This window comes from Limulus polyphemus, unplaced genomic scaffold (genome assembly GCF_000517525.1).
Source record: "Limulus polyphemus unplaced genomic scaffold, Limulus_polyphemus-2.1.2 Scaffold517, whole genome shotgun sequence".
Taxonomy (NCBI): domain Eukaryota; kingdom Metazoa; phylum Arthropoda; class Merostomata; order Xiphosura; family Limulidae; genus Limulus; species Limulus polyphemus.
The window spans coordinates 154,234-177,943 of NW_013666127.1; the positions used below are offsets into that span (position 1 = coordinate 154,234).

At 34.3% G+C, this 23,710-nt stretch overlaps 1 protein-coding gene across 1 annotated transcript in view; it reads left to right on the forward strand.

Moving 5' to 3' along the window:
• Nucleotides 1–23,710, forward strand: part of LOC106458798 (rabenosyn-5-like) — a 60,652-nt gene that overhangs the window by 4,707 nt on the left and 32,235 nt on the right. Inside the window, exons 3-6 of the mRNA XM_013918346.2 lie at nt 640–777; nt 16,101–16,241; nt 16,805–16,966; nt 17,604–17,821. Coding sequence (XP_013773800.1) covers nt 640–777; nt 16,101–16,241; nt 16,805–16,966; nt 17,604–17,821 — 659 coding nt within the window. The remainder of the gene's footprint in view (nt 1–639; nt 778–16,100; nt 16,242–16,804; nt 16,967–17,603; nt 17,822–23,710) is intronic.

Consider the following 23,710-nt stretch of genomic DNA (forward strand, 5'->3'; position numbering starts at 1 on the left):
ACACTCTAATGATTGATTTGTAAACAATCTTGATTCATTGACACTCTAATGGTTGATTTGTAAACAATCTTGATTCATTGACACTCTAATGGTTGATTTGTAAACAATCTTGATCCATTGACACTCTAATGGTTGATTTGTAAACAATCTTGATTCATTGACACTCTAATGGTTGATTTGTAAACAATCTTGATTCATTGTTGTTCCAGTGATTGATTTAGTAAACAATATTGTACCATAAGTATGCATACGTGATCGATCCATTAATGAATTTAGATAATAAAATCAGATTGTTGATTTTTCCACTGGTGGATTCTAGCCCACATTTTCTTTTCTAAGTATTTCAACATAAAATAAAACTTATAAGAAAAATTCAGCCTGAATAAGAAATAGTTTTTTGGCTTAGTTTTGTCATCTAACAGTTAAAATAATGAATGATTATTTCATGGACAAAGCTTACTGTACAGCCATACAATGTTGTATAAATTGTATTACTGATCCATGTTTTCAGGGTAAAGAAATATGAAAACATTGCATCTTTTATATTTCATTTGTTTATTTTTTCAACACTTTTAGCAATTTTTAGTACTTGGTTAGTTCTATGTTTCAACTATTTATATCCTGTACCTTTTTGTTTAGGGAAAGCAAAAAGAAAAATACTTAATAAACAGGACTCACTGTTAGATGGTTCACCGAGATCCTTCTATGTAGATTCTTCTGAACCTGGTAGAAATCAACGAAATATTTACTCAGTTCCTTCTGAGCCTCAAGAGATAGGTAAGCTTATTTAAGCATTTTTGAGGTGGCAATTTGCATTGTGTAAGAACATCTTGAAATTTATATTATTTTAACTAAAAGTGAAATTAGAACTATATTCAAGTAAAGCATAGTTAGCTCTGAAATACTGAGCCTTTCCGCATTGAGTTTGAACTCATGCTGTGAATAAATCATGTGACTCAAAATTTCACATTTCATTTATGTATTGTATATCATACATCATTTACCCATAATTCTCCACTCTTCCATCTTCCACATGACTTAATGTGTATATGTCAGATCTTACATAAGTTCTGCCATAATTTAGATTTTTTTTTATTAACAGTCATGCTGTTCACTTTACTATGATGTTTTTCCTTATGCAACTATTTCTGATATAGTTAGAATTCTGTGTGTTTGTCGTAAGCCTTACTTACATAATTTGTCTATAGCTTGCAGATGCATTCTCAGCATGGATAGTTCAACATATTGATGCCACTGTCTACTGATGTTCATGGTGGGTATAATGTTTGGGAATATGCTTAATTTGCAGAACATTTTCCATTTTCTTTAGTTTTTAACAAAGGTGACTTTTTGTTCAGATCTAATTATCTCCAGTGTCTGCAGAATTTGTTTTGTTTGCTAAAGTGCTAGCCCTAATCCTGACAATATTTCTGCAGGTCTCATTTCTGTTTCTTTCATGTAGTTATGTATCTTCTGTATTGAACCTATTCCAGTTGCATTTGAGGATACTTGTGTCATGTGGAGCTATTTCTGCACGTTAATCTTTTATTTCCTCTATGTTTTAGTGACTTTGGGGTTGTGGATATTTTTAAAAACTAGCTCTTTGTATTCAAATACTTCATATTCTCTACCTTCTCACCTTTAAAAGGTTATTTGTGGTTGGTTGGATGGATCTTCTACTTGGTTTTTTTTACTTTGACCCATCGCTAGTCTTCTGCTCTGCATGATATGGTTTAGCTCGTTTTGAGACATTGTTTTTCTGCACTGTTTTTAGGTCTTCTCATTGTTCTGATTATTTATTTTTGTGTGTCTATTTACTTCATTTTTATATTTGCAGGTAATTCACTTTAACCTTTTAGGTGTACCCATTGCTGTATGATGATCAAATAATGTGGATTGAATGTCCTGTTAGAAATGTGAATCGAGCACCCAAAGTCAGCAGACAAAACCTAATCTGTTCAGATGATGATCTCAGTTGGTGATTCATATCCAACATGGCATATGTTGATATTCAAAAAATTGGTAATATGTGTAGTTGACAATTGTTTAATTTTTAGGAGAAAATGTATCCAAAATGGCATCATATTGCTCCAGTGTTTACACATCTGAAGAGACAATTGAACTTGTACAAGCTATCGATTATTCTGGCTCTGAAGATGCGATTATCTGATAATGATTTTGATTGTGATATGACTGATACTGATGTGGATAGTTACAGTAGTAATGCCAAAGCTGGGCCCATGGGGGCAAGTGATGATGGTGACACTGAAAGTGACAATGATTATGAGGTTCCCATTTCTCAGATATCCAAATTTCAAGAGAGATATTGTCAACATGATGCAGGATATAATAACAATATATTATTGTCATTGCTAATACAGGTGGGTGACCAATTACACATACCTGTCCTCCCAGGACCAGACCCAGGGTTAGGCCTAGTAAGGCACAACAACCTGCATGTGGACAAGGTCAATATATACATGGCAATCAAGCTAGGTATGAACTTGGTGGTGCAAATAATAATGGGTGGAAGTTGGTGGTGGGTGATGACCATATTCAACCCTGTATTTCCAACCAGGGGCAACCAGAATCTAAAATCATGCAGATCCTATCACTTTTTTGCAATTATTTCCAAATTATGTTGTGTTTAATCACATTTTAACAGCAACAAATTGCTATGTCGATCAATTTTTACTGAGTAAAGGTGATCATTTTAAACCACATTCACAATTTCATTAATGGGTACCTGTGAAGCATTAAGAGATGAAAGCATTCTTTGCTTTGCACCTTGATAGAGAACTACTGGGATACGTTTTGGTTAATTGAAGCTCCTGTTTTCTTCTATGTCCTTACTAAGGACAAATTTGAATCAATCTTGAGCTTTCTGTGCTTTGCAAACAATAATGAGCTAGTTGCCAATGGTGCTTCTTGTCAGGATAGATTATTTGAGGTGTGTCCACTGACTGACATGATAATTTCCCAATTCACACAACTGTTTGGTCCAAAAAAAGGAATTGGCATTGAATGAAATGACAATCTCATTCAAAGGGTAAAGTGTTTTGAAACATTACAACCCTAAGAAACTGGACGAATGGAGATTCAAAGCTTTTTTGTTATCCGAGTCAAAAAGTGGATGCATTTTTGAATGGTCACTTTGTGCAGGCTTGTTTGGAATGTGTTGTCACCATACACTGGCAAAAGGAATGAACTGTATATAGACAATTATTACACTATTGTGCTCTTGGCTGAGGAAATGTCTAATCAGGACATAGGACTGTGGGTACAGTGAATGTGAACTACCGTGGCATGTCAGCAGCTTTAAAACCTGTTCTGTTGTCTTACTTCTCAAAAAAAAAGATAATTCTGTGTTCAGTAGGAAAGGGAAACTGATTGTGTGTAATTGTTTTATTATTTCATTATCTGTATTTACAAATAACCTCCAAAAAGCTGACCTAAAGATCACATAATTTGGCTATTCAAAGGAGTTCTGAACAATAAATACAACATAGCAAGAGGCCAATAATAACTCTCAACCATTTTTTATGAAATCAGATGATTTATTTCTGTCAAATCAAAAGAAAAATAATAAATTACAAATTTCTTAAATATGATGGCTTTCTTGGAAATGTGATGTCATCAGATATGCAAATTAGGTCTAATTATTTGCATAATTTGATTCTTAAGGCTATACTGAACAGTTCTTTCCATAAGTGTATTGGGCTATTTCAAATGGTTTTAGAGGTATATTTGATCTAATTAGACATGTATATAAACCTGAAAAAATACACACCTAAAGGGTTAATTTGTTTCTTGTTCAGGAGATTCTTAATAGCTGGAGTTGATCAGGTTATTAATGTCTTATATTTCTTCTCGCCATAATTTCCTTCTAGGTTTTTGTGTGTAATGTTTTTCGATGCTCGTTACATCCACTCATACTTTTAATGTAGCCTAGCATCAATGTAAGCCAGGTGGCTCTCTATGACTCACTTATTGACTTTTTTCTTGATGACTCCTCCATACAAACGCTTTTGTAGTCTTCTCATAATTTTGTTTATCTATGGACCTTACTCTTGTTTGCTGAGTTAATCAGATTTTTCACTTTGATTTTCTTTTCATCATCCACGGGATCTTGCCTTTTCATGTCTGTGGGAATTTCTCCTTCTGTTATTTATCTGTAAGTGTGGCTCATTCATAGTTTTCCATTGTAGATTCCCCCTTTTTTTACTCTTGATCTGGATCTTTTCACCAATGCTTCTTTCCAGGAATAGGATGATCTGATGGGGGACCATTATCTCTAAGATCTGTAATCTACTTATTTATCCCATTGTCAGATTCTAATGATAGATGTTTGGGTTGTTCCACATGTATATCAGGAGTTCCTGCTTTTGTTACACCATTGCTGTGTTTTTGTGCTCACAGGCACTTCAACCATGGTGACATGTATTAACTTATTGTCACAGCCCTTGTCTGCTGTGGTTTTTTATTTTTTGGCTTCATTCACATTGTGTGTTTCTCTGAGCTGGTCTTCCATTGATTGTACCAATGGTTTAGTTGTCCAGTGCCTATGCATTTATTCTCACAGTGCATCATCTTCTGACCCTTTACTGGTATCTAGGTCCATCTTCAGTAGCAATTTATGCTTTAATCCTATCAGAGAGAATGTTTTCTCTATGCTTACTTTCATCTTTCTAGGCTATTGACCAAGATCAGTTAGTCCCATTGTCCAGTTCTTACTATTGCTTAGACTGGCCTACTTCACCATGGTTTCATTCCTCTTGTCAGTCTTAGAGGGATTCTGTTCCATTGCTTTTTTATATACATCTTTCACAATCATGTTTGTCATCTCCAGCTTCTCTGATGGCTCTGATGCAGTTCTTTTAATGAAGCTGGCTTTTCTTCTTTTGGAAGATTGAATGTTATCACATTCTTGCAGATGTTCCTTCTTAGAAGTATATCAGTATATTTGGTCTATTTTTTGGAGTTGGTGACTGGAAACATTGGTTTCTTACCTTTCTCCAACTCGTTCACTTCCTGCCTCATTTTTCATGAACAGGGCTTGTCTACTTCTATTGCAGGATACAGAGCTTCACTCTCAACCCTTTGTATTGCCACAAAAAGCAAGGTGCCCCTGTTGTAATACTTTTTCCAGTTCTTTTTGTTCTTAATGGGAGTCTAGTCTGGCCTTCGGTTACATTGCTTCTTGATGGAACCTTTGCAACTCATTCACTCTATTATCTTTCTGTGAAATGTATTTTGTAAGTAGCGTCATGGTGGAGCCATTCAGACATTTTTGCCTTTAATGTTTCTGTTAATCTTTTCTTTTTCTATTTGTATGTAAATCCGGATAGAACTTTCATACCAGAGACTTCGGCTGCAAGAGATGGTAACTACTGTTTTTTTTCTCTATGTTCCTTGCAAGAATGAAATATTACCAAGGGAATCATCGTTGGTTGTTTATATCTTAGGATAATTCTCATTCTACAGATCTTGCTCCATCCACATTTATGAATTGATTTAACAGCCTGTCCTCTTTATTTATTGTGATGTTCCTGACCACATGGATCATGGATTTCAGATATCTCATTACATTTGCCATTTGAAAGTGTCTTTGGCCTCCTTGTCTCTCTACATTTTAGAAACTATCTTAAAACCAGGCATGGGGATGATTCTGTATAGTTTTTGCTATTTTTGCTTCATCACATCACTGTATCTTTGGTTTCTGGATTCCATTTATCACCTGTGGTTGTTATCCAGGCTCACTGGAATCTGTCTCTTTTGCATTTTTTATATATTTTGCCCAACGTTAATGGTTAACCATTTTCAATTAACTGATTGTAAATAATTTCCACATAAACTAACTAATACCAAAACAAGACAGATTACATAATGTAATACAGTCTCTTCTTGTTAAGTATCTAGAATCTGTATTTATATTATTATTGTTTAGTTTTTGTTATAATAAGAGTTAAAAGTAGACGATTGTAGGAAGTTGTTTATAATTCATTGATGTTGAGACTATCGAACGTCGAGTGCAATACGTTGAAGTTGAGAATATAAAGATTTCTAGAAGGTAGGCAGATGATTAAGTGATAAAGATATAAATTGTGTAAGATGAGCGAAAACAGCAGACAGACAATAGCAGAAGAGAGTAAAGTTATTGGCAAGGAAAAGTTTGGTGTGTAGTTAACTACTGTAGAAGTGATGGGCCTAACAGTTAACATAGGCCTAACATTTAATATGTTAAGAGTAAGACTAACAGTAGAAAAGGAGATGAGAAGAAGAATTTATTCCATCAAAGCAAAATTCTAAAGTAATTTAATGAGCCCGAGTGCACTTTGACAAAAGAATAGAGGATATTTAGAAGAAAGAAGACCAAATGATTACGGTAATTCGCACCACAACTGTAAGTGAATCACACACAGAATACTAGTGCAATAGTAATAGAGAAGCTAGTTTGGCTTGTCAACTGAAATTCTTAAGCAATTGAATAGGCCTAAGTGGACTGTTGATAAGAAGAAGAGAACTATATATATAAGTAGTGTTTATGATATGCCTGTAATCTGTATAGTGTGAAAAATTTGTTGTACATATGTTTAACTTGTTCTGAATATATATATATTATTTTGAAAACAAGTGAGATGGATGCTATTCATTTATAGTTGAATTTATTGTCAACAAGTCACAGACACTTACTGTAGAAGAATCCTAAGCCCAACAACAATGCAGTATATATTTATACTATTAAGAAGTATAAGTAAAAGCCTTTTATTTTGAAAATTTATGAAAGAATTATATTTTTAAATTCTGACAGACTCTTTCATATTCCTTAACCTCTGTGTTTTTTCTATGCAACCCAAGTATTTCTGTATTTACCAACACCCCTGTACAGCTTTAGGAGTGTCTAAGGCTGAATAATCTTTTGTTATAAAAATATGTGTGTATGTAAAAAAGGCATCAGGACTATCTCAGCTCACATACACTCCTGCTTCAATCTTATGATACAAACACCATCCTCTTTGCTGCAGTTTTATGAGAAATTGTCCTTTGAAACTGGATAGCTGGTAGCTGGTGGTATCACAGCGTGTGCCTTTCTCACCTCAGAGTGCCTGCCTTTGTGTGGCATTAGAAGTATAGGAAATGGGACATCAAATGGTTATCACTTGATGTCTCAGTTTCAATCGGAATGAAAATTATCTATGTTTTTTACTCTTATTTCTTTATTTGGATGTTCCAATTTCATTCCATATGTTGTTTTTTTGGGCCCCTTTGGACCTTTTTTCGGTTCTTCCTGAGTGCCCACTAACTTGGCAGATTGTGTGACTCCATTTTCAGTATGGAAGAATAATGGCAAATGCCTCTTGAGTACGTCCTTTCATAATATATGTCATGACTGCTCCCCTTTTGCCTGAATAAAAAGGGCATCATGGGAAAAGAGAAGAATGCCTTCTTTCTGAGTGTCCTTCAAGTCTAGTCTTTTCATGAGGCTGGTCTGCTCAATTCATTTTCCCTTAAACTCACTTATGAAAATTCATGTCTCGTTCTGGATTCTACTCGTATTCTGCTTTGATAAATATTTTATTGTAGTCTCAGTAAATTATCTTCCTGCCATGTAACTTGTATTTCACTAGTCTTCACCTCCTTTACAGGGTAGGTATATTATGCCTTTCAGAATTTCAGAGTTAAGTCTGCCTTGATTTGAATTTTTCATTTTTAGAATTAAAATTATTTTCAAACAGATACTTACCTCTGAAATGCCTTCTCTTCTGCTTCCCCACAACCAAATTTTCACCATGACTGCAACTTTCAAACAAATCTGAATTATTTCAGGAAAGTAGAGATTATGGCAAATTCCTTGAGCATGTCAAACAAATAATGGTTAAGGTGAGAGAGAGGAGAATTATTGGTGAGTGATGTATGCTATGCAATATATAAAGGACATTAGGAAATTTTGAGTCCCAGGTTTTGTTGAAAGCATGAATTCAAACTCAACAATGAAAGGCTTTCAGTATTTCAAAGATAGTTTGAAATTCATTTTAATTCGGGCCCGGCATGGCCAGGTGGTTAAGGCACTCGACTTGCAATCTGAGGGTCGAGGGTTCGAATCCCCGTCACACCAAACATGCTCGCCCTTTCAGCCGGGGGGGCATTATAATGTGATGGTCAATCCCACTATTCGTTGGTAAAAGAGTAGCCCAAGAGTTGGCGGTGGGTGGTGATGACTAGCTGCCTTCCCTCTAGTCTTACACTGCTAAATTAGGGACGGCTAGCGCAGATAGCCCTCGTGTAGCTTTGCGCGAAATTCAAAAACAAACAAACAAACAAAATCATTTTAATTCTTAAAATGTAAAATTTAGGAATTAAAAAACACCTAAAATGCCATATCTTTGTAATATCATAAATAAACAATATTTATTGTATAATTTAAAAAGATTACTACTTTTTCCTCTGTTATAGGAGTGTCTTCTTTATTGGAATGTCTAATTTACAATGATTGCTGCATGTTGTTCAGGAATATTTGTTTTAAAAAACTGTCAATTTAATTTAAAGAAACTACCACTTTTTGTATTCTCCAGGAGTCTCCTCTTCATAGGAATGTCTAGTTTACAAAAACTACTCCTTCTACTGTATGAGATTCTTCATTAATGTAAAGTTTATTTAGTTTACAAAGACCACTCCTTCTTCATGTGTTGAAAAAATAACTCCTCTGTTAAAAAAGTCTGATATATATATAGATTGCTTCATCTTCCTCTTCTCCAGGAGTATTGTCTTTATTGGAATATATAGATTATAAAGACAACTATTTCTTCCTGTTTTGCAGGAATGTTTGATTTATTTTGACATACAGTTTATAAAGACAATTGCTTCTGCTTCTATTCCAAAAATTTCTATTTTAGTAAAACATATACCTTAGAAAGATCACTACTTCTTCCTCTTCACCAAAAGTGTCTTATTTATTGGAATGTCTAACTTACAATGTTTTTTTTTCTTTCTCCTCTTCAGGAATATATTTAATAGATTGTTTGTTTAGTTTATAAAAAACACAACTTTCTCCTTTTCTCCAGATTTGTCTTCTTTATTCTAATGTCTTAGTTAACACAAATCGCTGAATCTTACTTCTTCCATAAATGTCTTCTTTATTAGAAGGTATGATTTAGTATTGTGTAGAAAGATTAATGCTTCTTCCTTTTCTACAGGAATATCTCATTTCTTGCAACATCTAACTTACAAAGACTACTTATTCTTCTTCAGGAGTATTTTCTCATTGAGATATATAGGTGACAGATTACTGCTTCTTCCTCTTCTCCCGGAGTATGTTCTTTCAAAGAGTGTATAATTAACAAAGATCATTGCTTCTTTCTTTCATCAATACCTTCATGAGTAGACTTATTTACAAGCACTACTGCATTTTCCTCCTCTTTAGGATTGTTTTCTTTATTGGCACTTTGCTGAGAGTACCCATTAAGAAAGCAAGAATTGTATAAAGGGCAGTATTAGATAATATTTTCCTTTTTTATTCTTTTGTTATTATAACCTTAATGACTTCATTAGATGCTAATTGCATACCCTGCTTTGTGGAAGATAATAATTGACTCATTTAACTGATTAAGTATTTGTGTCTTCAAATTCATAGCCAAAAGTCTACAAAATGTGAAAATATGCCCTATTTGAGGAGACTTTTTAATCTCCTTTCTTGTGCAAAAATCCTAAAACAAGATAACCCATGTTCAACATTGGACAGTTTCTAGTTACCATATCAAAAATTACAGTAACCGAGTCAGCCAACTCTGGGTGTTGGATGCTAACAAACACATAATGGATCATCTTTATATTAAGGTGTCTAATTTATATATGTCACTGCTTTGTCTTCTGTAGAAGTGTCTTTTTTAGTATATTATTTATTAATATAAGAAAGATCAGTGCTTTCTCCTGTTTGCCAGGAATGTAATCTTTAGTAGACTGATTTTTCCTCTTCTCTCAGACTGTTATTTACTGAGATGTATAGTCTGTAAAGACTACTGCTTTTTCCTCTTCTCTAGGATTGTTTTCTCTATTGGAATGTTTCTTTTACAAAGGCTACTACTATTTCTTTACAAAGAGTGTCTTCTATATTGGAATATCCAAATACCAAAGATCACTTCTTCTCTTCTAGAAATGAAATGTCTTCCTGTGTAGAATATATTATTTACAAAGATCACTCCTCCTTTCTCTTCTACAAGGATACGTTTTTAGTAGGTTGTCAGTTAAATTTACAAAGACTAAAGCTTCTTACTATTTGCATGAGTACTTTGTTTTTTCAGTGAATTGTCAGTTTAACTCTCCAGGAGTTTTTTTTTTCTATTAGATTGTCTAATTTGCAAAATAATTTTCTTCCTCTACTGTGAGAGCATCTTTGTTAGTGGAATAGCTGTTTATATTTACAGGAACTATTGCTTTTTCCTCTTCTCTTCTCCAGGAGTATCTTCTTTAGTGGACTACTTATATCCAGGAAAGTGTACTTTATTGGAATATATAGTTTATTAAGACTACTGCTTCCATATGTTTTTTTGGGAGTGTCCTCTTTATTAAATTGTGTAAATTACAAGAACTACTACTTCATCTTCTACTTCAGTAGTGTCTTCTTAAGTTTAGTCTCCATTTGTGTACAGAGACGATTGTTTTTTCCTCTTTTCCAGAAAGGTATTTTTTAGGAGAATATATAACTTACAAAGATCATTGCTTCTTCAAGAGTGTCTCTTTATTGAAATGTCTAATTTACATATGTTGCTTCTTCCTTTTTTCTAAGAGTTTCTTCTTTAGTAGATTGTTTATTAATTTACAAAAAACACTGTTTTTTCTTCTCCAGGTGTATCTTTGTTGGAATGTCTAATTTACAAAGATTACTGATTCTTTCTCTTGTCCAGGAGTGTTATCTTTAGTGGATTGTTTGTTTAGTTTACATAGACAACTGAATCCCCATTTTAAGGAATGTCTCCGTTGTTGGTTAATATAGTTGACAAAGATTACTGCTTCTTCATCTTTTATAGAACTGTCTTGTTTGATATAATATCAAATAAATAAAGTTCACAGTTTCTCTCTCTTTTCCAGCAGTGTTATATTCAGTATATTCTAAATTTAACTTATGAAAACTGTTGATTTTTCCTCTTCTGCAGGAGTATCTTATTTATTGGGATATATAGTTTAAAACACCACTGAATCTTCCTCTTTTCTATAAATATCTTCTTTATTAGATTGTTTAGTTTACAAAGACTGTTGTTACTTCTTATCCAAGAGTGTCTTTATAGGAATGTATAACATACAAGTTTTTTGCTTCCCCCTCCTCTTTGAGAATATTTTTGGTGGATTGTTTATATAACTTACAAATATCACTGTTTATTCCTTCTCTCTTAGTTTGTCTTTGTTAATAGGTTGTTTATTTGGTTTACATAGACAACTGAGTGTCTCTGTTATTGATGTATATAGGTTACAAAGACTACTGCCTTTTCCTTTTCTGCAGAAGTGTCTTCTTGAATAGAACCTCTGTTTTACAAAGATTACTGCTTCAGCATTATATTTTTTATAATGTTGTGTCTTTTTTAGTTGAATTTCTAGCTCACATAGACCAATGCTTCATCCTCTTTTCTAGGAGTGTCTCTTTTATTGATATGATTTACAAAAACCCACTGCTTCTTTGTCTTCAACAGGATTATGTTCTTTAGTAGATTTTCTGCTTAATCTACATTACCACTGAATCTTCATCTTCTCCAGGAGTGTTTTCTTCATTAGTTCTACAGTTTACAAAGACCGCTTATTACTATTTTTGGCATTTAGCAGATGTTATTCTGATATCTATGCTCTTGATCATTCTCGCATCTGGTTTTCTCAGGAAATGTTATACTTGTACACTGAATGTGCTTTCTTACCTAAAACATGGGTTACCACTGTTTTTCATTTGTGTTATCTACCCTAACTGATCTTGATTCTCATTCAGAAGAATGCTTTGTATGTCCTTTCTAGGCTATTCAGTGTTATCTTGCTCTCACTGAATATTACAGATGGTCTTGGAAAATACTGTGTATACCTTACCATTAATCATACCCTTCATATTTTGTTTGAGCTACTTAATAAATTTTTTGTCCAATTGATTTGTCTTACTTACTTGGATGTTCCTGCAGATTTTAAACATGAATTTTTAGATTAAATCTCACTAAATTGACATCTCTTCAGCTTTGGGATTTTGTTTATCTTGGGTTGTGATTTTTCAAGCTTTATGAAATCCATAGTAGGTGAGTTATTCTTTGTTACCTACCTTGTTACTGCTTGGTTTAAAATGTGAATTGTGCATGATAACCCAAGTACTAATATACTATCAACACCTTTTGTTTGTACCATATGAAAGGATGTTTGGAGTTGTGGGTTCATTAAATAAATAAACAATGTATAAATAAACAAAACATGGATTAATTAAATAAATAAACTTCTATCACCTATTCAGGATGAGGAATATTGCATAAATCTTCATTTGTAAAAGTTAAAGAAAAAGTAGAATTTAATAACCCAGCCATTTTATAATCTCAAAGGCCATACTCTCATCCTAATATTTTGCTTACCCTTAATGTCTTTAAAGAAATCCGTACTGTTAGTGTTTACATTTCCAGCCAACCTTTTTTATATATACCCTGTTTAAGTCTCCTTTCGTAGCAGTAAGTTTAAATTTCTTAAACTTGGGATGTTTTTTCTTTAATTTTATCACTTTTTTTACTTGCAGTCATCTTTTTTTTTACTACAAGGAACATGTCTGTCTTAAATATGTAATAATTTGTTTTAAAAGATATTCCTCATTTGATCAGTGTCTCCAATTAATTCAGTTCCCCAATTCACATCATAAAATTCTTGTTGCATACCTTCTTTTTTTAAAGTTATAACCAAAATTTCATTATTCCTGATCTCCATATACAGTAAAGCATCAAACCCAGTAAATCAATGATCACTTGCAACCAGATGTTTCCCAATCTACACCCTCTCAACCAATATTAGAAGTTAACAATAAATCTGAAATAGCTTTGTTCCTAGTAGGTTCTCTGACCATCTGATGAAGAAAACCATTTTGAATGGTTTCTAAAAACTTGTCTCCCTCATAGTTTGATGCTTAAGATTTCCCAATTTATATGCCTAAAATTAAAATCCCTTAGAACTATGACCTCATTAACAGTTGAAATCTTATCTCACTATAACATTTCTCATTAATTTCATCAGCTTCATCTGATGGTCAGTAATAAATTCCAGCTAAAACCATCTCTCTGTAAGTTTGCTAGCAGAAACTTAAATAGATTCAATCTCCTTGCTAATATCTTTGATAACCTCAACTTCAACTGACTGTAATTCACACGTAAAGCTACTTTTCCTCATCTTTTTAATACTTTTTGATTATCTAAATAACCTATAACCATATATTTCAAAGAAATTTCTATTATAAAAATTATCCATGTTAACAAACTTTAAGGTATTCCTATTATATCAAAATCATGTGTTTGGACTAGTTCTTTAAGGTCATCTGTTTTATTTCTTAAATGTTTAGCATTAAAATAGAAATAGTTTAGCTTACCCTTAGAACTACTTTTATACTTTATTCCTGCATTACAGTTTTCTATACAACTTTTTTTTTGTACATTTTAGTTTATTATGTGATTGCTTTTTTCTTTAGATTCATTTATGAACCCCAATAAGTACATTCTTCTGAACTACCCTACATCATTATTCCCTGTGTGCACAACAAAGACTGCATCGCTGTTAGCACTCTTTACTATATCATTTAACTTATTTGATGCTTCCATTGCGCTTTCCTACAATTATCCCATTCTAAGGTCTTTCTGATTGGACCAGTTTTGTGACATGGCTAGCCTTGTCAGATGTGAACGTGAAATGCCTTAGCTCCAAGAGCATATATATAGTCATTAACTATTACTGCCTATTCCTCCGAGTATTTTCCACTGCAGGTACATGACAACATGAACTATTTTATCAGTTATGCAACCACTTGTGAACTACATCTGAGAGTATGACTGACCTATAGGTAAAGACATCACTTGAATCCCCATTTTTATATATTTAAAGGGATGTTAATACCTTGATGAGAAAAATGAATTTTCTTAGTGTTCTTAATTGGTCCTGTCTTTTATGAGGCTGGTTTTCTTCACTCCACTTATTGTTCCTTGAATCCATTCCATTGAATTTGTTTTGATTCTCTTCACCTCAGCTTGATCACAATTTCCATCTAAGAATCATTTTGATGACCCAGCAGTACTTATGAGTCTCCAGTTCTCTTCTCCATCTCAACATGAGCATTCTGACCTTTAGTATTTCCTAGGTATGTCTGTTTTGAATCTTACATTTTTAGAATTAAATTGAAATTCAAATGTGTACATATATCTGAAATTCATTCCCATCCACCTCCCCCACAACTGTGAGATATATGGTTTCCATCATGATTAAAACTATGAAATCTGGACTATATATGCTTTCCTTATGTAAACGCAATGAGTCGTGTGGATGTGGGAAAGTAAAAAAACAATGAGTAGGTCTATGAACACCCTGCATTGCATTAAGGATGTTCAAAATTTTAGTCATATTCCTTTTTGATACCACAAAAGCACTTCAATGAGAAAAAGAGTTCTGTATTTCGGAGGTAATTACCCATTTGAAATTCATTTTAATTCTAAAAATATAAAATTTACCAAGACTCCTGCTTCCTTCTTTTCTCCAAGAATGTCTTTTTTTAGTAGAATGTCTTTTTCCTCTTGTTTAAAAGTGATGTGTTGTCTACTTAGTTTACAAAGCAAAGACCACTGTTTTTCCACTTCTCTAGGAGTGTCTTTTTTAGCAGAATGTTTGTTTCATTTAAAAAGACCACTGCTTTATCCACTTCTACAAAGCATTTTCTTTAACCTAATGTCTATTAGGTTATGAGAACTACTGCTTCTTCTTTAGGAATGTCTTCCGCAAAAGAATCTCTGTTTTTGTTCATTGTTTTATCTAATGCTGTTATCATTTTATGTGTTTTTTAAGTCAACAGATGAAGTAGTTTGGGATTTATTTTATTACTTGTTTCATTACAACAACACTTAACACTGATAGAAAATCTATTATGATAAGTTTTTAACATTTATGTAATGGAGTAATAGGGTAAAAATTAAAACAAATAATGAATATTAGAAATCATTTGAAAGCTTTTCTTTAGTGGTTCAGTGTAAAGATTGTGATTATTTTTACACATAGAAAGATTAAAACAGCTATCTTTTAGAATAAAGGGAATGTTTAACTCCCCTTTCATGTATTTAAATGTAAGAGAAAATTCAATAAAACTTTGTAAACTTAGTATCAGTATAACATTGTGATATTTCTCCAAATATAGTGAGTGTGTAGTTCAGAAATGCTGCTCACATCTCCACATAGTTATATGTAGGGGTAGGAGCTTCATTCAAAGGCTTAGGTATTAGCTATCTGTTCTGTAGAGAGGTGAGTGAGTATCTATCAGAAACACATTTTTAGGTGAGGAAAGCATTAGTTATCATATCATATAGTTTTTGTACCAGATAGTTTTAGGGAAAACCCTAGATTGCACTGTTTTTATTGACACCAAATTTTTGTTTTAATAAAATATTTGTAATATATATATATATTGCTAAATAAGATCAATGCATTGGAATAAATGTGGAATCTGCTCCATTTATGAGATTGAAAGGAATGGATATGACTTGATTATAGTCACAAGTTCTGTGTTAGTGCTCATACCACACCAGCTACAAAGAAATGTTATAAATTTATGTTCCTGATTGAAGATCTCATTTTGATGCTATGTCATCTAGCTTTTAATAAACCAGTTGTGCAATATATAATGTTTTTATTGTAACATAGCTTAAATTTTTATATCAATTTTGCTATTTGTGTTCAAGGAAATTTATCAGAATTTATTTAAAGTCCAGCTTTTGACATCAATAAAACATTAAAATATTTTTAAAGATTAAATATATATATGTAACTTTCAGGAATGTGCTATTTTAGAACTTTTTAAGCTACAGTGGAATTAGTTGTTGTTTTTAAGTTAATCATCTTCTCTTTTGAAGGCATCATAACACGTCACACAGATTATTTTAAGAAAATCCGAGACACCAAAGTTGATAGATATGTCATAGAAACCAACAAGTTGCTTATTAGACTTGATAAACTCATCACAGATGCTCCAGTGGATCCTGAGAAAAGAAAAGGTGAGAATTGATTATAAAGCATCTTTTTAATTTGCAGAGTAGTTTTCTTGGATGACACGTATATTTTAGACACCTTGACATATTTATTCTGAAAATTAAAACAAAAAGGCACTGAAATCAGTCTATAATCAGTGATTAATTAATTCACCATAATTTGCAAAAGGTAATCATCTTTATTTGTTCAGGCCTTTAATAAGTATTGAATTTCAATATGACTGTTTCTTTTTTTAGACTTTTTTTAAAATTTATGATGAAAAAATTATGTGAAAAATTTGTGATTTGTTTATATATAATATCATTTTAGTATCTCCATGAGTTTTATTTTATTATTTGATGAAATAACATTTTCTTGATTTGTGAATTAATTTACTCCACCTTTTTGAAACATTTTTTTTTCTGTAAACTGTTTGTTACTTTTGTTCTGTAAGAAGTAATTGAAAGATTATTTTTACACTTGCTAGTTGTTTTACATTAATAAACATTGTTATTTTGGTAGCATGTTATTGCATACTTTTAGAAACTTGTCCATAGAATAATGAGTTTTTGATATAATTCTTAACCAGTTCATGAGAAGAACATAGTTCCATGGATAGCTGATAATGATGTGAAACTCTGCCCTAGCTGTGCTCGAACTTTCAACCTGTCACGACGCCGTCACCACTGTCGCCTTTGTGGAGGAATAATGTGTCACAACTGTTCAGAGTTTCTGGACTTTCATTATGCAAGTAATGTCATGTTTAGAATATTATCACTGTAGTTTCTTGTATCATGAGTAGTTTTAAAGATTTAAAACATAAATAGAATTTTATGTTGCACACGTACTTATCACAGTTTGTATGAGTTCTTCCTAGTATATATACATTGATGGTTGTTAGGATGCTAAATAAAGATTTATTTGGATCTATGGGAATTGCTAAATATTCTATAAAATTTTAAATTATCATGGTGTAACTGCAGTGATCTATTGTTCTTTTAAAGTAAGAAGTACAGCTCTTGCTGACGTTGTTGTAGCTGTCTATAAATATTTGTTCTGATTAATATTAATGTGAGTATATACAAATGATAAATTTTTTTACATTAATGTGGGTCTTCTGTTGGCTCAGCAGTAAGCTTGAGGGCTTATGATGGTCGAATTTGGAATTTGATGCCCATGTCATGTACAGCAAAGAATATTAAAATCTTGTACTAAAATAGTAAGGCAAAAATCAAAATGGTGCTTCTGTGAGAATAAAGTTGAATTACAAGTGAAAGTATTAAAAAATGTTTTATTTAAGAATACATATAACCATACATTAGTACTGTATATATTTTTTCTTGTATTATACCTGTTGGTGGACCATTCTCTGTCATTCTACTTTATAGGAAAGTTGCTACACCCTGGTGTGACTCTTGATGTAACTACTCAGGAAGTTCGGCCTACACTGCAGAGACGAGGGAGTAGCAGCAGTTTACTTTCTATAGTGAGCACAGCAGGAGAACCTCACATCCGAGTTTGTCAAAACTGTAAAGTTTCCCTTGATCGAAGAGACCAATTTATGGAGCAGAAAAATAGTAAACCTATTATTGTTCAGATGTATGAGGTAAGTTTATAATTTGTCTACCTTTCTTATTTTAGTAACCAAACAAGCCAGTCCATTATCATTACTCCATTTATGTTTACTTTATAATTTGTCTATTTATTTTAGTATAGCTGAACCAGTTAGTGCATTGTCATTAATTCTTTCATGCTTACTTTATAATTTTTCTATTTATTTTAGTATAGCCGAACCAGCCAGTCCATTATCATTAATTCTTTCATGTTTGGTTTATAACTTTATTTGATTAACAAAACTAGCCAGTCCATGGTCATTTCTAGCCTATTCACGTGTATAATATGATTACTTGTGGTGTTATTTGTCCCTTTGATTCAATATACATTTATCTTAGCATTTCTTCACAATTTACATTAAGCTGTATATGTTGTACCTTATTTCTTATCTTCAAAACATATTTAAGTTTATGTCCATTTCTTAATCAGCTGCTTATTCACACCTGTATAATATTTTCTTCTATGACCATATATTATTTGTTTTACATATGCAGACTCCATATACTTTATCAAATAAATTACTTCATGTTTTCTATTATACTATAAAGGATAAATATTACTTCAAATAGAATACCACTTTTCATGGAAGATGACTTTATGTATTCTATTACATTGTATAGGATAATTATTACTTTAGTTAGAATATTACTTTATATGGAAGATTATGTATTCTATTACTTTGTAGATGATAACTATTATTTCTGTTAGAATATTACTTTTTGTGGAAGATTATGTATTCTACTACATTGTAGGGATAACTTACTTCAGTTAGAATATTACTTGCTTCTGGTATGGTACATTACCTCCGCTCACATAAATAGCTATTCTTGTTCATTGCTGCCCTCTATATGCAATGAAAATTTTTATGTATGCCACAAGTCTATCCCGTCTCCATTGGAATTGGCTGATTCCAATGTGTCTCTCATGCAAATCATCATGTGTCAACCCTCCACCAGTAAGAGTGCGACATACTCTCATGATGCATGTGTTTTCCCTCCATACAATTCTACCAAACTATCACTTCTCATTTGGGAGTAGTCATGTTCAGGTGTTTTTCTTGTGGTGCTCTTCGTGTGAATCGTGATTTTAATAGTTTAATTGCCAAAGTGGGATTTTTTTTATTATTATTTTTTTCTCACTTTTGCTTATTTTACATCAAACACTTTTGTTTGACTTATGTATTTTAACAATGAATTCTGAGGTTCTTGTTCCCACTTTGGGTGTTATATCTCTAGCGTTATTTTCACAGGCTGCAGGTGGGGGAGACCTGTCATTGGATTTCTCTTCTGTTATTCATCATGAGATTGATTGTAATGTGGTTAAACCACAAATCCCCCTGAACAAGCTGAACCTGGTCAAGCCAATGAAGATTTGATAGTCTTTTTACAGCACCAGATTTTGTCGTGTTTTCTCTACCCCCTCATGCAGAATCAGGTAGGCCTAATATGGCATTTTTCTAAATGATTTCTCAGGTATATTATGTTTTAGTCCAATTTCCTGTTTTTACCTCCATGTTGGCTCGTTTGTCGTCTTCGTCTCTCACTTTACACAAGTGGTTTCACTGTAGTTGGTGTTTTCTGGGTCATGATGTGACATTGTCCCAGGTACTTTTGCTGCCTCATTCTTTTTAGGATTTCTGTATTTTTCTTTGTTTTCCCCTCCTTTTGTTTGATTTATGTATTTCTACAATGAATTCTGAGGTTCTTGTTCCCACTTTGGGTGTTATATCTCTATCCTTGGGAATTACACTTTCTGTGGAGGATAATACTCAAACTTCCTCACATTATTGGGACCTTAAAGCACAGGTATATTCCATTCTGTCTCTTGCCCCTTTGTCATATGACTCTTCCCATTCTTTCCTCCACATTCCTCACCCAAATGAATTTTACATTTTCCCCTCTTCCTCCTGATATTGATGTCCACACTAATTCCTTTTTAGACCAACTGCATTTCCATGACCATATTCCTCATCCTCCTCGTCTTTCTGATTTCTTTTATCCTAGATTACGGTCATTTTAACTTCACCTTTCTTGATTCTCAAAATTTAGAATCTCTCTTGCCTACTTAAGGAGCAGACCCTTTTGGGTCAGTTCCACTCTCCAGTGCCCATTTCTTTTGTTTTTTGCTTGATCCTTCTTTCTTTGCTTCATTACCTTTCCTCTGTACACCATATGTCAAAGGCATTTCACCATGTCCTCGATGAATTTATGGATGATTCTCATTCCTTTCTCTTTTCTACCAGGACCTGTTCCAATTCTTCATTTTCCCTGCCCACTTGGCTCTTTTGTTGTTGGGACTTGTTGGCTAAGGATATCTTCCTTTTCAGGGTTCAACTTCCATCTTCCTTCCTAAGAGACCTCTGCCTTTGCCCCATTTCTTCATCCTGAAGTTTTTGTTGGCATTTATGATTGAATTGAATCACAGGTGGAAGCTGCTCACCATCAATCTTCACTTACATCCTTGTTTATTAAACTGTCCCAAACCCACCATTGCACTCCTGTACCTTCTCCAAGTCCCTCTGTTTCTCGTCCTTTTCTCCCCACTTCCTGACTGATGTCAGTCTCGCCAGTGACTACCAAGAATATTTGAATATTCTAAATCTCTTCAAACAGATGGGTTACTCTAGTACTTAAAATGGACTCTCCCTCCAATTTTCTTCCTCTCCCTCTCTCTCTCTCTGCCCTAATCTTATTCACTTTCCTTCTTCAGTTCCCAACTATCTTCAGCATCTGGAAAAAGTAGTGTCAAATTTGTTACATAAACAGGCCAAAGAGAAGGTATATGACTCTCCTCTGGGGTTTTACTTATGCTTCTTCATGCCCCCCCAAAAAGACCAGGGACTGACGTCTGATCTTCAACCTTTCCTCCCTCAATTGCCTCATGGTCATTCCTCATTTTCTCATGGAAAATTTATTTCCTCTCTGTTGGTCTTTTTCACCTGGACTATGGATGATCAAGGGCAACATCTTGAATCTGTTCCTTCATATCTCTATCACAGAATCCTCAAGATGTTTCCTTCACTTCTTTCATTGGAATTATACCTTCCAGTTTCGAACTCTTCCATTCGGTATTGCATTGCCCCCTATGTCTTCAACCATGTGGTTATGAACTTTGCTTGCCATTTGCATGGTCTGGATCTGCAATTCTATTACTACATGAATGACTGGCTTCTTCTGTCCCACTCACAAGAAGTCTTCCCTTCATACCTACCTTCTTCTGAGGGAAGCAGCCCATCTGGGGTTGCTTGTCAAAAACTTCCAAATCCTTTCTCACCACTATCCAATATATTGTTTTCCTGGGAGTTTTTCAGTTCCTTTCTCAGACATGCCCAAAATTCTCCTATCCACCTGTGAGCTCTGGAACTTTCAGTCACCAGGATGTGAGCCTCTTCTACTCATACTGCACGTCACTGTTCCATCAAGGGATCTCGTCCCTCCACCTTCACATTTGGGATTTATCCAGTCCATTGCCCATAGAGACAAACTTTCCTTTCTTATTATTTTTGTCTTTCTATCTTATCCATCTACCAGCATAAGTGGTGTGTCTTTCATTGTTTGACCATTTGTTGCGACCTTCCTCCTGACAGTACTACTGTTGACCATCTCTTCCATTTTTACCTGACTATTCGACAGTGGATTAGCTGTCTTCACTGTTGCCAGTTATCACTCGACCTTTTCAACAACATTTTGCCTTTTGTGATGCTGCAAGGTGTTTTCCTCTTCAGTTCTCTCCATCTTATTCTTGTTTTCTTTATCCATAGATCTCCCTACTCTATTCCTATGCCTGATTGGGACTTCAGTATTTTTCAGCATTCTCTTACCTGTGGTCACCATCGTTCAGATCTTTATGCTATCAACTCTTCCTGTACCCTTTTCCATCATTCTTATATTCTTCTTTATCCTGACTGGTCTTTCCTCCCTAAGACTTCAGCTGCTTGGAAAGGCGACCATTTTACACATCTATAATCGATCAGATCCAGACAGGCTTTTATGGCCTGTTTGTGCTATTCCTTGCTCATGCTTCTCTCACTTTTGTGGCTCCTGTCTTTGACTCTTTATTACATGGGATTCCTCTTCCTTCAGGGATATATCTCCTTCTTCCCTTACAGGCTGGGTTCATCAACTTCTATGTTTGGTCTACTCATTGGGGGTTGATGCTCATGACTGTTCCACATTTCGTCCCACCAGATTTGTCACCTCAATCATTCTCTTGATGCTAGTTTCTGGTGGTCACTGGATGAAATCCTTCAGGTGAGCATGTAGACTACATTACACACATTTGGTGCCCACTATTTTTACCATCTGGCTTTCTCCTCTCCTGTAGGTTACAACCTGCCTCTGGTTGCCATCCTACAGTCTACTCACCAGCTTTAGACAGGTAAGTACAGGTCATTTTTCTTATTACAGCATTTGCTTACAGAATCTCTCCAAGTGGCTGGTGGTGCCTCCCATGGTATACTTATTTCCCAAAATTCCACATTGAGCCAGGATAATGAAAAGCACTCATACCATCTGCTCTGGCTTCATATATGCCCATTGTTGAGATGGGGTGTTCTGCAAGACCACTTGCAGTATACTTGCGGTATGTTTATGTATTTGACTATTGTTTGATCCAGACCATATATATTCCATGGACTATCATGGAAAAAGCCAGAACCTTTTCTTTCTTCCCTGGCTCATGCATGCTGCCTTTTTAAAATAGAGATATGTGGTTACCCCTTTGTACTGCCTCCAGTAAAAGACCTTACCAACTGAAACAGGACTAACGAGGATTAAGGCCTTTTTTTCCAGGTCTTCCCACTGTGAATTTCTCCCATCTTTTCTTTTTGAGTGCAATATGGAAGACCTTTGCCACTTACCAGTTCCTAGCCACTGTGGTGGTGGATCATGAAACTCCTCACTGATTGGGACCTAATTAATGAGGGCTAGAACAAGGGTGCCAATCAGTGGGAAGTGGGGTGGTAGTGACACCTTTCATATAACTATACTTATAACACACCACATGTGGCCTCCTCCCACAGTCTGCATCTGTACAGTAGAGTTGAGGTGAGCATTTTACAAGACTTTTCCCTCCTCCTGCAGCTTGTGATTCTTCAATAGAGGTGAAGCAAGCACATTACAGGATCAGTACCCTCCTCCTGCAGTTTGCAACTGTCAAGTACAGTGAAGGTGACCATGAACCACTATATTGTGTCTTCCTCTTGTGGTTGTGTCTGTTTAGTAGAGTTGAGGTGAGACTAATAAACTGTGCCCACCTCCTGATTCTGATGTTTGTTCAGTGGAGTTGAGGTGAGCACATTATACATATGCCCTACTCCTGCAGCCATCTCCTGTTCAGTTGAGTTGAGGCATGCACACATTCCATTCCATACTCTATGGCATGAATTCTGTGCCCTCCTCCTGCAGTAGGTGTCTGTCTGATAGTCTGACAGTAGAGTTTACTTGGACGGTCATGTTCTTATTCTGCCAATACCTGTGACACATGGGGCTCATTTTACTCCTCCTCCTCCCTGGAAGAGATGAGATATGGTTTTTCATGGGTGTGCCCCTATGGAGCCTCTTCCATAGGGTATCACACTTCATGTGGTTCCTTTGTGTGCTTTCTGAAGGAAATTCCTCTAAGTAAATCTTTGCACTGGCTCCTTCACCACTTCAGTGTGGGATTCTAGCTTAATTGTGTGCAATATTGTCTTGGAAGTTAACATTTTCCTTACCTGAAAATATATTTTTGATAGATACTCACCTCTTCATACACATTCCCACCCTTCTTTCTCATTTCCAGTGTGCATTAGTATTCCTTGCCTTGTCAAAGAATGAAGATTCGTGAATGCAAAAGCATAGAGGGAGCTAGGGTACAAGGAGATGTCATCATTCTATTGGTG